The sequence below is a fragment of the Mytilus galloprovincialis genome, chromosome 12, assembly GCF_965363235.1.
Source record: "Mytilus galloprovincialis chromosome 12, xbMytGall1.hap1.1, whole genome shotgun sequence".
NCBI lineage: Eukaryota > Metazoa > Mollusca > Bivalvia > Mytilida > Mytilidae > Mytilus > Mytilus galloprovincialis.
The window spans coordinates 50555052-50572725 of record NC_134849.1 but is presented as its reverse complement, the minus strand read 5'-3'; the positions used below and the strand labels follow the sequence as shown (position 1 = coordinate 50572725).

The window sequence follows — 17674 nt, the reverse complement described above, 5'->3', positions numbered from 1 at the left end:
ACACCTATGTTGTCACTTTTTTAATTGATGAATTATCATTAAATAACGGCATTTGGTTTCAAAATGTTTTATTGGAGATTATGACAAAATCGGACAGTAACTTGTATTTTTTACAAGATTTGAATTTGTAATACCCAGTCCAAGACATGTTCTTTTTGGAGCACATTTAACAGTGTACGGTTCATCAGTTTGGAATGAGATGTACCAATCGGCATTAGAATAATCAGAACCCTTCGATATCGTTGAAAATATGCCGAGGCGATGTGGTCGACAGACTACCAGAGCCAATCACCCTGCAAACACTCCAAAACAGTATTGAAAAGTCTCATTATTTTTTGCGTTCATAGACCATATGATATAAGGGAACTGGAGAGTGGAGTCGCGTCTAGTATTATCAGAAAATCGCTTCTTTGTGCTGTATCTGCTTCATCGTGTTGTAAGATATATAACAAACGAACAAATCTCAACATTGTCTGAGACATACGAGACTGACTTGGCATGTAATTTTGACGAATTCAATTGGGAGGTCGCTCGATGCCGAACACGTACGCTGGTTTATAACATCTCGCGAGTGCTACCATGAAGATCTATCAGGGTACTATATATATACGTATGTTGAAATGTACGATCAACAATGAACAACAACAGTTACAAGCATTACTGCATATTCATCGGGATTTCAGTGTGAATATTGACAATTAAAGTAATCAGAGAAGTTTGTTTCTGCCTAGACTCGAAGAGCAGATTTTGAACAATTTTGAGTCAATTCTGTATCACGAATATGTGTTGTTTATGTATAACTCTATTCAGAAGATTGATTAATAGTTTTACATTCATATTTTTTTTATAAATCCTATCTACATATAGATCCTCTTTTAACCGTCCTATGACCGAAAACCGAAAAAAAAAAACAACATTTTTTTGCAGAAAAGGGTCCCAAAATTTTTTCGCATCGCTCCGCTCGGCCGTATAGTTGATTGCACATAGTTTCTTTCTAGCTACGCCCCTGATCCACTTGTATTACGCTTCACTGAAACTGATGAACAAAGTGTAGTAGTCAGCCGAGAACCAGCTTATTATCATAAAAAGGGAGATATATATACACAGTCAGTGACTGTAAATAAAAAAAAATAAGATATAATTATACGGTCAATGCAATTTGACTGCACAAATAGCACAGCTGCAGTGTATACAAAAATTATACATTCAAGTCGAAATTTCATATGATACCTGATTATAATAAACTTTCTGAAGTGGAACATTCGGTAGAACTAAACAATTATATCTTGCTTACAAGGGGTATTTGCCAAAAATACCGGTTTCGAGGAATCAAATTTCCCTCGCCTGACGGCTCTGGAAATTTGTACCTCTCAACCGGTATTTTTGGCAAATACCCCTTGTAAGCATGATATATTTGTATAGTATTTAGATTTTTAATTTTTAGGCCCGGTTATCAAATTGGTCCACATTGAGGTCTAAAGGGTCTAAAATTGAACATTATTTGATTTCATCAAAAATTGAATTCATGGGGTTCTATGATATGCTGAATCTAACCATGTATTTAGATTTTGGATATTGGACCATAATAGGTAAATGTCCAATTTAAAATTTTTAAGTTTTTAAGTTTAAGTTCTTAGACCACATTCATTCTGTTTCAGAAACCTATGTTGTGTCAACTATTTAATCACAATCCAAATTCAGAGCTGTATCAAGCTGAAATGTTGTGTCCATACTTGCCCCAACTGTTCAGGGTTCGACCTCTGCGGTCGTATAAAGCTACGCCCTGCGGAGCATCTGGTTATATTTCGGGGGCATCTTTTAAATGCCCTGGCCATGAACCTTATCTCAGGACAGTGTTGATATTGGTCTGTTATCAGAACCCATATGATGTCACCGTCAGGCGACTTTGCTGTACCTGTGTTAATACAATCAGAATAACTGATCTGGTTATTGACTACATCGTGTTTAAAGTTCTTATCTATTATTTTTCACATGTTTATACAAGGTATCATGGCAATACGTCGGGCATCTATATTTGGTAAGTATTTATTTGACATTTCATGATTTAAGCCATGTTTTTCATATTGAAATCGTGTAGCATTAGAAACTCAGTTCTGTTAATGTATTTTGTAAATACATGAATAACTTATAATAATAAAACATATCCACACGCGATCACAGCGACTGTTATTAGCGGAGGGGCGAATTTTGAAAAAAGTCGTTTAGTTAACGAGTTTAAATTACCTAAATACCTCATGGATTTTTTTTTTGTTTTAAATTGTCTATCAATTATTCAGTTTCAGAAAAATTTTGTCGTAAATATCAAGCCTTAACTGACGTTACCCAACTTACAACGAATACCCAACTGCTGATTCGGTAGACAAATCTCATAACTTACATTTGCTCCAGTGGCGGACACTAATGGGTCTTCAATACAGCGAGACAGTGACGCACCCGGAGGCGTACTTAAGCTGGTTCAGTGTCCTTTTTAAGCAAAAATCGTCAAAATTCTTTTTGTCTCGCTAATATGCGTTCAATTTATTTAACCATTGAGGACAATAACGCCCCTTTCCTCGAACCCTTGGATACCAATACTGATAGGATACGCTATTCTGACATTTATAGTAATTTTATTTCAGTTTTGGTCCTGACGGGTGTTGTTTCGTGTGTAGAGGATACAGAACTGTCGACTCTCATCACATCACTATGGAACTCAGATACTAACGCTGCAACATCACATGACCTTCGTTATTCCTATCAACAGCACACAGATACCAGTAGTTCTACCGATCATGCTCCAAATAGGTCTATGATTTTTTTTTATTTACACTGCATTTAAAAATACTATTTTGTTTCATTATCTTGTAAGGAATCAACGTGAATATACCGATACTTCACTCTATTATATGTACAGGGGTTCCGCTTAAAAAAAACACTCTGTTCTCTGTGAGTTATATATATGACCAGTTGATCTGCTAAAAAAAAAAAAATTTTCCGTGAAACACAATTACAATTTCAATTTATTTTACTTTATTATATTCGATCTGGAGAACAAGTGACCACAAGGGTTGACTTTTTTTCATTTGGTTACTTATTTTATGAGTGTGTTTGTACATAATGCATAAGAAACTAGACTGAAACATATAGCTACATCGCTTATACCGTGGGACAATTTAGTAATGTAACCAAGTGTAAGATTTTCACTAACTTTTAAGTCACAATTCACTGGATTACTGGTAATACTTGTATTGATAAAATCAAGGATTTGTATAGTAAGGTCTAACTATACAAATCCTTGATAAAATGTCGTATTTTCCTTGTTTCAGCATCTGTAGTTCAATTTCACGAACTCTTATGCAATTTACTTCTAGAATATCCAAAATATTTAATTCCTTAAATTTTGTTATTTTATTCTTAGGTTATTTTCATATGTAAACGAGAACTACCTTTTCCATAAACCAACATATCGTACATTTCTCGATCTTCTGGATAATTATCAGAATTCGGTTGGAACAGCTGAACACGTGACCACCACAGAAGTTGCAGAAGAACTTAGATTTCTAAACGAAATTTGTAAAACGTCAATAATGCAGAAAACGCAACAGTTTTTACACAAAAAAGGTTAATAGGTTTATTTTTATAGAAACAAATCTTCAATTGTGTATCGCCAATCTGCGAATGTAAAGACCTGCACTATTCGTGTTTGTTATTGAATGGGGATTTTGAAAGTCGTTCTTCAGTGTTATAAAGGTCGTGGATGTTGAATGATTTGGAAGTCTTAAATGGAAGGTGTTTGGAAAGCCTCAGAGCGTTGGTATCTGGAAAGTCTCAGATCGTAGATGTTTGAAAAGTCTCAGATCGTGGGTGTTTGGAAAGTCTCAGATCGTGGATATTTGGAAAGTCTTAGATCGTGGGTGTTATGCAAGTCTCAGATCGTGGGTGTTTGGAAAGTCTCAGATCGTGGGTATTTGAAAAGTCTCAGATCGTGGATGTTTGGAAAGTCTCAGATCGTGGATATTTGGAAAGTCTTAGATCGTGGGTGTTATGCAAGTCTCAGATCGTGGGTGTTTGGAAAGTCTCAGATCGTGGGTGTTTGGAAAGTCTCAGATTGTGGATGTTTGGCAAGTCTCAGATCGTGGGTGTTTGGGAAGTCTCAGATCGTGGATATTTGGAAAGTCTTAGATCGTGGGTGTTATGCAAGTCTCAGATCGTGGGTGTTTGGAAAGTCTCAGATCGTGGGTGTTTGGAAAGTCTCAGATCGTAGATGTTTGAAAAGTCTCAGATCGTGGGTGTTTGGAAAGTCTCAGATCGTGGATATTTGGAAAGTCTTAGATCGTGGGTGTTATGCAAGTCTCAGATCGTGGGTGTTTGGAAAGTCTCAGATCGTGGGTGTTTGGAAAGTCTCAGATTGTGGATGTTTGGCAAGTCTCAGATCGTGGGTGTTTGGAAAGTCTCAGACCGTGGGTGTTTGGAAAGTCTCAGATCGTAAGTGCTTGGAAAGTTTCAGATCGTGGGTGTTTGAAAAGTCTCAGGTCGTGGATGTTTGGAAAGTCTCAGGTCGTGTGTGTTTGGAAAGTCTCAGATCGTGTGTGTTTGGAAAGTCTCAGGTCGTGGGTTTTTGGAAAGTCTCAGATCGTAAGTATTTAGAAAGTCTCAGATCGTAAGTGTTTGGAAAGTCTCAGATCGTAGACGTTTGTAAAGTCTCAGAGCGTGGGTGTTTGGAAAGTATCAGATCGAGTATGTTTGGAAAGTCTCAGATCGTGGGTGTTTGGAAAGTCTCAGATCGTGTGTGTTTGGAAAGTCTCAGATAGTGGATGATTGGAAAGTATAAGTCGTATCCAAGTGATGAATTGTGAACAAAAAAGAAACTAAATCTATAATAAAATATATTTTTCTATTTTAATGTATCGAAAATGAATGGTTTCTATATATCAAAAATAGGTTAAAACAACTACAAATATATTTCGAAATAAAGGTGTTTTCTATTGTCATGATTGCCGGATATTGTTTGATTTTGTGCTCTGTTTATTTTAATTATTTGTTGGTTTTCCAACTGTTGTGCTCCTAGTATATCTTACGAGTACCAAAAAAAAAACAACAAAAGAACATGACAAACTTTTTATCTTCCTCGCTCAGACTGTCTTTTAATCTTTCTCAGTGTCTGTCATATTGTGTGTCGCGGTTTTCTGATATGCGGCGATTACCGGCTATAGCAGCAAAACTGAAATCATTTATTTAATTCTTGTTTACACAATAAATTGAGTTCAAATTAACCAATACTAAAAGTCTTGTTTTTACCGGTGGTTACAGATTAAAAGGTTTTGGGTGACTATTCAACTGAGATTAAACAACTCAGAGAAATCCATTGTTTTTTTGTTTTAATAACACGATATAAAAATAAAAAGATGTGTTAACTTATGACTACCAATGAGTGAACTCTCTACCAGAAACCCAATGACGAAGACTGAGTTTTAACTATTGATAACCGAACGACGTTCAGCAATGAGCAAAACCCCATAGAAAGCTATATAAAATAGTCTTAATCAGGTTACATATATATTTTTTAGGCGAACAATGCATTTCAAAAAGAATTCTGTTTGTTAACATAATTTTATAAAACGATATATTTTAGGGTATGTTAGTTCATCAATGGTCGATTTTGAGCATAAGTTGAAATCTGTATGGTTTACAACTTATCCTAGGAGCGGGTCATCCAGGACTCTGGACAGCAGTGGATTTGAACATGTCTTTGTAGGAGAGGTGAAAGGATCAAGCGTGGATGGTTTCCACAACTGGATTCAGTTTTATTTAGAGGAGAAAAAGGGCCATGCCAACTATTTAGGATACGTCTTTAAACACCAGGTATTCTAATTTTGGATTTACAAGCAAATGTAAAATTGCTTTTAAACTTTCATAGTGGTCGTCTCGAAAATTTCATTCTATTGAGTTAAGCCTGCCAATTGATATTTTACCGTGTGTTTTTTCTATGTTGTGATGTTATGCTATTTTTTCAGAAAAAGGGAGAAGGTTTGGATCCATTTTAAAAAAGTTTAATCCCGCTGCAAATGTTTCCACCTGTCCTAAGTCAGGAATCTGATGTACATTAGTTGTCGTTTGTTTATGTAATTTATACATGTTTCTCGTTTCTCGTTTTTTAGCTCACCTGGCCTAAAAGGCCAAGTGAGCTTTTCTCATCACTTGGCGTCCGGCGTCCGTCGTCGTCGTTAACTTTTACAAAAATCTTCTCCTCTGAAACTACTGGGCCAAATTAAACCAAACTTAGCCACAATCATCATTGGGGTATCTAGTTTAAAAAATGTGTCCGGTGACCCGGCCAATTATCCAAGATGGCCGTCATGGCTAAAAATAGAACATAGGGGTAAAATGCAGTTTTTGGCTTATAACTCAAAAACCAAAGCATTTAGAGCAAATCTGACATGGGGTAGAATTGTTAAACAGGTGAAGATCTATCTGCCCTGAAATTTTCAGATGAATCGGATAACCCGTTGTTGGGTTGCTGCCCCTGAATTAGTAATTTTAAGGAAATTTTTACTCTTTTTGGTTATTATCTTGAATATTATTATAGATAGAGATAAACTATAAACAGCAATAATGTTCACCAAAGTAAGATTTACAAATAAGTCAACATGACTGAAATGGTCAGTTGACCCCTTTAGAAGTTATTGCCCTTTATAGTAAATTTTTAACCATTTTTCGTAAATCTTAGTAATCTTTTACAAAAATCTTCTCCTCTGAAACTACTTGGCCAAATTAATCCAAACTTGGCCACAATCATCTTTTGGGTTAGTAGTTTGAAAAATGTGTCCGGTGATCCGGCCATCCAACCAAGATGGCCGCCATGGCTAAAAATAGAACATGGGGTAAAATGCAGTTTTTGGCTTATAACTCAAAACCCAAAGCATTTAGAGCAAATCTAACATGGGGTAAAATTGTTTATCAGGTCAACATTTATCTGCTCTGAAATTTTTAGATGAATCGGACAACCCGTTGTTGGGTTGCTGACCCTGAATTGTTAGTTTTAAGGAAATTTTGCTGTTTTTGGTCATTATCTTGAATATTATTATTGATAGAGATAAACTGTAAGCAACAATAATGTTCAGCAAAGTAAGATTTACAAATAAGTCAACATGACCGAAATGGTCAATTGACCCCCTTAGGAGTTATTGTTCTTTATAGTCAATTTTTAACAATTTTCATAAAATTTGTAAATTTTTACTAACATTTTCCACTGAAACTAATGGGCCAAGTTCATTATAGATAGAGATAATTTTAAGCAGCAAGAATGTTCAGTAAAGTAAGATGTACAAACACATCACCATCACCAAAACACAATTTTGTCATGAATCCATCTGCTTCCTTTAATATTCACATAGACCAAGGTGAGCGACACAGGCTCTTTAGAGCCTCTAGTTATTATTTTATATAGATTAGACCGTTGGTTTTCCCGTTTGAATAGTTTTACACTAGTAATTTTGGGGCCCTTTATAGCTTGTTGTTCGGTGTGAGCCAAGGCTCCGTGTTGAAGGCCAAACATTGACTATAATGGTTTACTTTTTTTAAATTGTTATTTGGATGTAGAGTTGTCTCATTGGCACTCACACCACATCTTCCTATATCTATTATATTTTTATACATGTTCAACTAGTCCTAGAAATGAATTAATTTTGTACAAATAATTTAAAGTATTTGTATAAGATGTTTTGGAAAGTACTGTTTTTGCATGAAGATAGATGAGATAAGATAAATTTATTTCATTAAAGTGTCACGCATTGATCTTACACAATAGTAAAATATTTACACAAGTACAACTTCATAAAAAAACATCAACACCCTGCCTATAAAGACTTATGAGACGCTGTTATATACATATAAAACAGCAGCCTGCTCATGAAGGGGAATCAGTAAAATACCGTCAAAATACATCGAACAGCGAGTTTCTTTCTCAGCACTAATTCCTATTTCTTTTTTTCAGCCTGGAATACTCGGGGTCCATTTTAAATGGTACAGCAGTTATAAAAAGTTAAGTTCCTTAATATTAGGGTCCAGTCCAGAGTTTGAAATGGCGTGCTTTACTCTATGTTACTACCTACATAGGAATAGGGACTGTCAATTCAATATTAATGGCCATACCATTCGTGTGAAAACCTACGAAGTCGACAACATGCCAGGGGACCAAATCGCAACAGCTTATCTTTAATAAATAATATTAATATGATGTTGTTCGATTTTTCTTTTAGTATTTTTCATCTTGTTACGCTTTTATTCAAATGCAACAAAAATTACAAACATTTATATAGATATTATAATACGTGAAGCCACATGAAACTCCCATATTAATCAAAGAAATACAATCTACATGTATTTAGTTTTTTTTTATCGAAACTTAAAAGTTTCAAAAGAAAATTAAAAATTGGATGTAAGATGAGACAGACAGCATCGACAATGGAGACTCAGTCACGAAGCATACTGATTCAAAGATGGAGATCAATTTCATGTAGCAAATAAAGCGCATAAATGTAAAAAATGTTTTCTTCATTTAAAAAAAAACAATCTTTGATTTTGTAGGATATTGAAAGATAAACCAACATTCAACAATTTTTGAGTTAATAAGTAGGTTTTGTAAAGTGGGACGAAGGCAGGAAATAGTATCTGGAACAACAGGTTCATTGGGGAAGGGTTGGAATATTAACCAAACAAGGCTCTGGAACAACAGGTTCATTGGGGAAGGGTTGGAATATTAACCAAACAAGGCTCTGGAACAACAGGTTCATTAGGGAAAGGTTGGAATATTAACCAAACAAGGCATACACGGACTTCTGTAGAAAGTTATTTTAAGAATAACATACACAACCATTCCTATATATTATTTTGCTAAATTTTCAATTGCAAATATTACATGCGTATTTCACAGATAACAAATTAAATATTCATTACTTTTAAGGGAAATTCTACATTGTTGGTCGATTGAACTGGCGGGTAAGATATTTGGATATCCCCTAAATTGTTATGACCTGTCAAAATGGGAATTGCCATTGTTACTTACAAGTCTCATTTCCAACTGTCTGAGAGATGTACCAAGGGACTTATCGCGTGTCGAAGGTTTGGCTGTGTGTTTAAATGTAATGTCAACTTTCCCTGAATTTATTTCACAACAGTTTAAAAATAAGAGACCAAATGACTACGTGTCACCATACGGCCTTCAAAATTGAGGGAAAAAAAGCAAAAAAGGGCTCGAAATTATCAACGGTAAACCAATTCAAAGGACGATCGAATTCGAACATTACATCCTGATGTATATACGAAAGGATTCACGAAAACAGATATTATATGCACCAAACGCGAACAACGAAAATATAAAATAAATAGACATGAATGTAGAAAACTTCTTTCAATCTTTATTTGCCGACAGCTCTTTAGTGTGTACTTCTAACGATTTCTTAAAACATTTTTGTAGTTTTTAAAAAGAATATGTACATTTTTCATTTTTTTTTTGTTTAAATGCCTTTAACAACAACATTCACGCTAAATAACATTTTGATCTTATTGAAATATGCAGCATAGTTTTAGCAATTTAATATTATCATCAGAGACATATAAATAGACAATAACTGTTTAGTGTCTTTAAATATCAGCTGTATTTGTACGAGGCTAGGAAACAAGGTGTATGCGAGCTTTTAGCGAGCTATTACACCTGTTTCGAGCCGAATATTTAAAGACACTAAACCGTTATTGTCTTTATCCTGCAATTAATTCTGTATATTATTTGGGTTTTGAAAGACACAAAAACAAATGTTTTCCATTTATTTTCGATTTGAAATCCCTTGAGGCCCGTGTAGTAGTACGACTCAGTAATCACACATTCAGCTGAAGATGGGTTCGCAAAAAAAAAAGAATCTCAAATGGTCAACAATAATGCATCGCTCAAAGTGATTAATTATTTATTTTAACATAACAACTTATTTCAACAGTAAAAACAAAAAACAAAACATTGTCCAATTTGAAACAGGAGTGTACGAGTTGTCCTACGCTTCAGACTCGACATTCATTAAGGCAGCAACCATTTGATTTTCTGGGGGGGGGGGGGGCTATGTTTTTTTGTGGAAAAAAAGTTTGTTTCCAGTTTTTGGAGAAAAAAATAATTTGTTTTCAATTCTGAGAAAAAAAAATTGTTTCTTTCACCCTCAGCTGCCACTATATGTAATGCTAAAATTGAAAGAAAAAAATTGTTTTCGACTTGTCGCGAAAAAAATAGATTGTTTTTCGCCGCAGGCGAAAAAAAAAAATTTGTCCAGAAAAAAAACCATAGCCCCCCCCCCCCCCCAGAAAATCAAATGGTTGCTGCCTAAACATCATGCTGAAATTGAACTGGTTGTTTTTGTTACACAATGATACACAAGTTTTGAAATCGATAGTTGTCATCGTAGAAAAGACTGCTGTTCATGTGTGTACATTATCAGAAAGTTGGTGTAATTCTTATTGCTCTAAAAAAATATTAGAAAACATACAGAACGTATAAAAGTAATCGTTAATTCGCAATTGATACGTCATTGGAATGCGATTGCAATACACATTCTGAGGTCACACAGGTTCATACAATACTCAGTCCGGCAGTGGGCGGAGCTTTTAAGCGATATCTGTATAGTATACAGATACAGCATAGCGATATCTGTAGGGCTGTATCTGTATAGTAGAACACCCAAATTGCAGGATAATAATATGAACTAGTATTATATGTCTCTGTTATCATTCTCTAATTTGACAACATTCCTTTTTATAGCATTGTCCTCTTGTAGCACCATACGTGTACCTATGTTGTTATAAATTGTCTTGTCTATTTCAATGAAAATAGAAACGAATAATAATGAAAAAAAAAAATAGTAATGAAGATATGAAATAATGTTCAATAATTTTTAGAATTACTGAAACTGCATGTGAACATTTTTTTTAGTATAGCGTGTACTCGGTTATTTAGTAGTGTTTTATTTTTTTGTAATTGTTTTTGCAATGCACGTGTTGTCATAACAAGAAAATAGTAATACATCTGATTATTAACCAACTAAGTACATTATTGCCAAAAATGACTGGTTATTAAAAATAACATATTTTCTGTAATGGCCCTGTTTTTTCTGTAATGGCCCTGTTTTTCTGTAATGGCCCTGTTTTTTCTGTAATGGCCCTGTTTTTTTTTGTAATGACTGTATTAATGCCCGGTTTGTCTGTATAAAGCACAGTTAGAGTTTTTAATAAAGTTAATAAAATTAAGTTGTAAAGAGTATAATACTTTTTTGTATTTTATTTTATTTAGTAACCAGCAACCAACATTAAAGAACCATATATAGGGATCACTGTTCCTCCTGTTTTTCAACACATAACTTCTGTCAACTTAATTTCTTGGATATTTGGTATATTAACACATACACTTTTATTCAGTTGGTTAATAAATGTTGGTTAATAAATGTATTAAGAAATGGGTGTTTTTATAATGGCTCTATTATATGTCCTCGGTCAGTAATAATGGCCTCGGAAGTCTGTAATGGCCCTCGGCGTTGCCTCAGGCCATTACAGACTTCCTCGACCATTATAACAGACCTTGGACATATAACAGGGCCATTATAAAAACACCCATTCATTAATACTATAATAATATGTGCATTTGAAAAAAAAACAATGTACCAATGCATTCAGAAACAAGTCAAATAAGTTAGAATATAAATGAATTTCAAACAACAGTAAACGTACTAAACTTTGAAAATTGATGTATGACGGGCTACTTGATATTTACAATACTTTTTTTCCTAGAAAAATTAATTATTTATTTTTTATCATATTTGTTTTACCTCGCTTTTTTTTTTATAAAAGTTTGGAATAAGTTATATAAGATAAAAAATAAACCAAAACCAAAAAAAAAATAAATTAAAATTTCATTTTTTTTTTTTTGCATTGTAATATTTAAATTTCTCAATGTTCTCAAGATGTCACTCAACACTAGAATTCAATTCAAAATCTTATCTTAATTTTGTACCTGGATTTAAAACTAATTAACGTATTATCATAATCACAGCAATCAAACAAAACGTAAACAAAGCAATCAAACAATCAGAAAACAACAACAAGCTAAGTATGGTACTGAGAAATTTGAACACTTTTTAATCACGAAAAAGACACCCACGTGATGAAAATGACACATGTATATTTCTCGTGCAAGTTTTGAAATGAGTTCAAAGTGCCATCGAAAGCTCATATTTGACAACAAAAAAGTGTCACAGAAGAGTTAAAGTTTAGTTATAAGATATTCCATCTTCACTTTATATCATACAAGCTGAGGGATTTGACGTCGAGTTAATTCTTTGAACACACAAGCTGAAAGCCTAAACATGGTCAAGCGCAAACGAGAAGACACAGACACAGATCTGAAAGATGCAAGCCAATGTCATCCCAAAATGGCATCACTTATAGGTGAGTTCACATAAAGTTTCTTTGATTTATTTAAAACTGTCAAATCTGTGCAATCGTGCGAATATATTGATCGCTATGACATAGTCAAAAATTCTGACACTACAGGGAGGTACCACCTTAAAACATCAGAATTAAAGAGTATACCAAAATAATCTTAAGTTTCTACATTAGATTAAATTGATTCTATAAGTTCATTGTATAACGATAAAAACTTTCTGGTTAAACCAATTCACGAATATATTTCCATTTGCTGTTCAGGGCATATGTAATATCGTTTGTATGCTCCCGGTCATATATGCTATTTTTTATGCCCCATTTATGAGCCTTATGTTTTCTGGTCTGTGCGTCCGTTCGTTTGTTCTGTTCGTCCGTCCGTCCGTTCGTTCATCCCGCTTCAGGTTAAAGGTTTGGTCGAGGTAGTTTTTGATGAAGTTGAAGTTCAATTAACTTGAAACTTAGTAAACATGTTCCCTATGATATGATCTTTCTGATTTTAATGCCAAATTAGTGATTTTATCCCATTTTCACGGTCCACTGAACATAGAAAATGATAGTGCGGATGGGGCATCTGTGTACTGGGGACACATTCTTGTTTATTTTTTTTTTAGGAAGGATTATAAACTACCAGTTGTATAATTATAAATCAATGTGAGCAATGTTCTTTTTAACAGATTGACTGTGTGAATTCAGTATAATCAATTCAATTCAACATTTTATTACTTTACAGTTTGTGACATATAACAAAAACAATAAATTGCTTCGCTGCGCGCAGCTTGATACGACCACAGAGGCCCAACCCTGAAACATGCACACAATATTCGCACTTGATACAGGTTTGAATTTGGATTGTAATTCAATATTTGACATATACTAGGTTTCTGACACAGAATAACTGTAGTCAAAGAACTTGAATTGGTTATGTGAATTTATATTTTTTTTTGCTTTTGTGCAATACACTATGCTGTTGGTAATTGACCCCATCCATCCCTAAAAAATATAGTTATTTAGTTCGGTAAGTTTTAAAGTGATTTTGCTAATTTAGGTAATATTAAAATGACGATTGATGGATTAAAGAACCACAAGAAAGCCGTTATTGGGCATGGAAAATTGCATGCTGCGCATTTCACTCTCTGTAAAGTGTGCAATACTCTAGAAAATAAAATAATTTTATTCGTAAAAAAAAACGTTTGTACCAAAACATCATTGAGTAAACTAAAAAAAGAAAGTTGTTAGTGGTGATAGTTCGCATTTTTAATCTACAAATATAATAATTAAATCATGGCAGTTGTGAATCAAGGGTTGTATCAAATAAAGTTGACCTGAAGTCGCGCACCCTTTAAGTTTCCATCACACATTTTGTATTGTGTTTAAGCGAGACAAAACGATCATAGTTTCAGTTATCGACGTTGTTTTTTTCGTCGGCACTCACTTTAAGGTTTATGTTTTTAATTTATTCAGACATCAGTTTTTTCGTTTTCATTGAAATTTTCGATACTTAAACAACATATTACAGTCGGATGTCAGATCTTTCTTCAGCTCTGTTTTATTTTGCTGATTGTATACATATTGTCGACTGTAAATAGAATTTATTTCTGAATTAGATAATACTATCAGTTCATCATAAGCAGTAGACAGCCGCTCTAGAATGAATATAGAACATATATTGTAACCTTTATTTTTCTTACTATTCTGACAAATGTAACAAAAATTAACCTTTTAGTTTGTAGAAAGAACTTCACAAAAACGTTTTTCTTACCAAGAGACTCTGATCTCAATTGACTAAGATTGCCATTTCTCTGTCGATACACGGCGAATCTCTCCATCATTATAAACTGTCTGCCACTACGGGGCGCCGAATGGGACTCTTGTGGTTTTGTACTCGAAATTCAATTTTGTCACAAAAGTCAATTTTGTCTACTTGCATACCTATTTGACAAAATCGTTATGAAAAAAATGAATTTTGTCTACAAAAATGAATTTTGTCATCACAAAATTGAAGTTCTCATAAAACAAGTCTGTATCACATCGTTTTGTGAGACGAAAATGATTTTGTTATGACAGAATTGAATTGTGTACAAAACCACTGGAGTCCCATTCGGCGCCCCGTATCCACGGTATAGACAAAAGTACTAAAAGTTGCATTAAAAACTAACAACCAATCGAACAATTTATAAAATCAACATGCAGTTGAAGTTATTGCAAACATTTTAGATTTGTATATTACAATTTCTGTCATGCATTTATGATTCATTCTTAAAGTCCAAATTAAATATTTATGTGTGGCTGTTTTTTTCTTTAGGTATGGCATCAAGACTGACAACGCCCTCTGTTTTATCAGCAGCAGAAACGGAACTACGAACAGTTATGGACGATTTTGTAACGGTATATGAAAGATTGGACCAAGAAGACAAAGCGGACAAGAAACCAAATTACTCTTACACAGAAATGATCTACCTTTCGATACTTCGATCACCAAACTTTTGTTTACCGATAACAGAAATTTATAAATATATCAAAAATAGATTTTCATACTTCCGGAGTTCTGCTCGGAAACATTGGTGTAATGCTGTCCGCCATAGTCTTTCAAAAACAAAATGTTTTACAAAGATTGCTATTGGTAGGGGATCAAGTGGGAATCATAATCTCAACAGATCAACGTATTTATGGTGCATAGTTCCTGGAAGTATAGTTAATTTTGCTAGAGGAGACTATCGTCCGAATGTAGATTCAGAAAGTGGGACAAACACCCTTCGATGGGGATATTTCCGTGTAAATGCGGGACAATTCTGGGATCAAGTAGCTGTGTATTTGGAGAAAAAAATGGAAATTTTTCAGCAAATGATAATTGCAACACAGTCACCTGGAAAAGTGTTGGAGGCACAGGCTTGTTTTATCCCAGGTTTAGCATCGACTGTTAACATTATGAATTCGTCACAAACCAACACACCAGTAGTTGTTACTAACCAAGAATCAGCGGGTAACCCCTTTGTTACAAAACAAGATATGCATGTACCAACACGTACTGTGCATTATGGACCGAATTTATCTGATAGTGGAATTTTAGACCAAAGTCTACCAAAAATTCAAAGACGGACAGTTAATAATAGTAGAGACAGTGGAAATGAAAGCTTTTCCGACTCAAGCCCCGAGGAAAAACGACAGAAACACAACAATTTGACAAACAAAGGATGTGGATTGAATGCTTCGTATTTAACAGTCAATTCATCGATACTCGACGATACACGGAAAACTCCAGAGCTTCCGGATTTGGGGCATGTCAGTCCGTTATCGATTTCACCGTCATTATCGCCGATAACAGGAAATGTAACTTATGACACTGATACATTTACAGGATCTTCATTTTCATCCACATTTCCGTCAGTTCCAGCATCGTTCGCGTCGACACCCGTTGTCACTTCGTTCTCACAGCAGCGTTTTTCTCAAGCACCATCTGTGTATACACATTCATTTTCACCGCCACTGTTCCCTTCATTATCGCCTCCAACGTTTCAAGTTCCAATGGAGAGTCCTGTTTGCTATGCACAGTTTGCCCAAGCAAATTCTAAACCACTGACATTGCCATATTTACAATCATCAATGAACAGCCCAATGAACACTCAACATAATATGTTTTTACCACGTGCTTATCCGCAACCGCCATTGTATATTCCACAAACCGGAAGTTACGATTTTGGACAGTTTCCGGTACCTTCTATTTCTCATACACCCTATCAGTATGATTCGTACGGATGTCAATCAGCTGAAAATCAGATAAACTATTTGCAGTTGTCCTCACAGAACAAGTGCGAGCAGTTTTCCGGTCAAACATTAGCCTCGGTTAATTGGAATACAACTTGACATATAAGGCATGATCAAAAACACATTATAGTGCTAAGTTTTAGTTTTGTTATGATTTTTATTTGTAAATAGAATATTTAATGATAATCACTGTTTTATGGAAAGAAGTTTTTATATTGGTGTACCTGTACTAATTCAATTTTATGTAAAGTGTACATTTTATATACAGTGTACATGTACTACAAATTGTTTTAACGTCTTTTAAAATGCCATTAAACAATTTCAGCTCATTTCTATTTGTTTTATTCATTTTCTAAAGTGAAACGGTGCTTTTGAGATAAAGGTTACATTTAATTTACATTAATATGATAGAGAAATCAGAGTGCTGTCCTGGCTTATAACAAGGTTTCTGCACATAACACATTAATTCCTTTAAAGGTGTGATATATATAATAATAATTATCTGATGTCTTAAACTATAATATACACATACTGTATATAAAAAGAAGATGTGGTATGATTGCCAATGAGACAACTGTCCACAAGAGTATGTCTTATTTCAAAAATTAAAATTATAAAAATAGATTCACCTGGATATAAATAATTAGATGTGGTATAAATGCCAATGAAACAACTTGTCATAAAATAACCAAAGTGGGACAAAGATCTAACAATTATAGGTCACAGCATACACAACCTTCAACCATGAGCAAACTCACAAAGAATAGTAAGCTATGAAATGCCCGTTTATGACAAAAGATGAACGAATTCAAAAGAGAAAACCAAGAGCATAAATCATTATCTCGCTTTGACGGAGTCCAAAAGCGAAACTTGCATATGCTGATCTATGATGTTTCGGTGTCGGCGGCGTAGATGGCGTCACAATTGTAATATGTCTTTTTCAGAGAAACAACTTATGGTAAATCTATTATATTTGATCGTTAAAAAAGCATTGCTAATTCTAATTTGATCATTTGACCTTGTCCCCTCAGCCATGACCCATTGACGTTGAAACTAGCCTAACTTGAAATCGGGAATGGGAATGGGGGATGTGTCAAAGAGACAACAACCCGACAAAAGAGTAAAACAAACAACAGAAGGCCACCAATGAGTCTTAAACTTCAGCTGACCCCTAAACAAAAATTCGTACTAATTCAGGGGAAATGGACGTCATACTAAACTGAACTAAAATTAAAAAACATACATGCAAGATTTACAAAGGTCAGAGGAAAGTAAAATCCATTATATTGCTTTGCTGGTAATCGGACCCGGAAAAAAAATATTTACTGGCAACAGGAAACACTGGTCTTATTGTTTCTATCATAACTATATCAGGGAAAAGTGTGATATATTTAGAATTAAACAATATTTGAAATTTGAATATGTTGGAACGAACATA

At 34.3% G+C, this 17674-nt stretch overlaps 2 protein-coding genes across 2 annotated transcripts; both read left to right on the top strand.

The window, feature by feature from the left end:
* Positions 1 to 1890: 1890 nt before the first annotated feature.
* On the top strand, positions 1891 to 8236 carry LOC143054127 (uridylate-specific endoribonuclease C-like). Its single transcript, XM_076227031.1, has 5 exons — positions 1891 to 2038; positions 2640 to 2805; positions 3419 to 3621; positions 5633 to 5862; positions 7994 to 8236. The coding sequence occupies exons 1-5, from the start codon at positions 1993 to 1995 to the stop codon at positions 8216 to 8218; spliced, it is 870 nt and encodes a 289-aa protein (XP_076083146.1). The 5' UTR covers positions 1891 to 1992; the 3' UTR covers positions 8219 to 8236.
* Positions 8237 to 12246: 4010 nt separating this feature from the next.
* Positions 12247 to 16565, top strand: LOC143054122 (uncharacterized). The gene is made up of 2 exons (XM_076227025.1): positions 12247 to 12477; positions 14777 to 16565. Exons 1-2 carry the CDS (start codon positions 12396 to 12398, stop codon positions 16333 to 16335), a joined length of 1641 nt encoding a protein of 546 aa, XP_076083140.1. The 5' UTR covers positions 12247 to 12395; the 3' UTR covers positions 16336 to 16565.
* The last annotated feature ends 1109 nt before the right edge of the window (positions 16566 to 17674 follow it).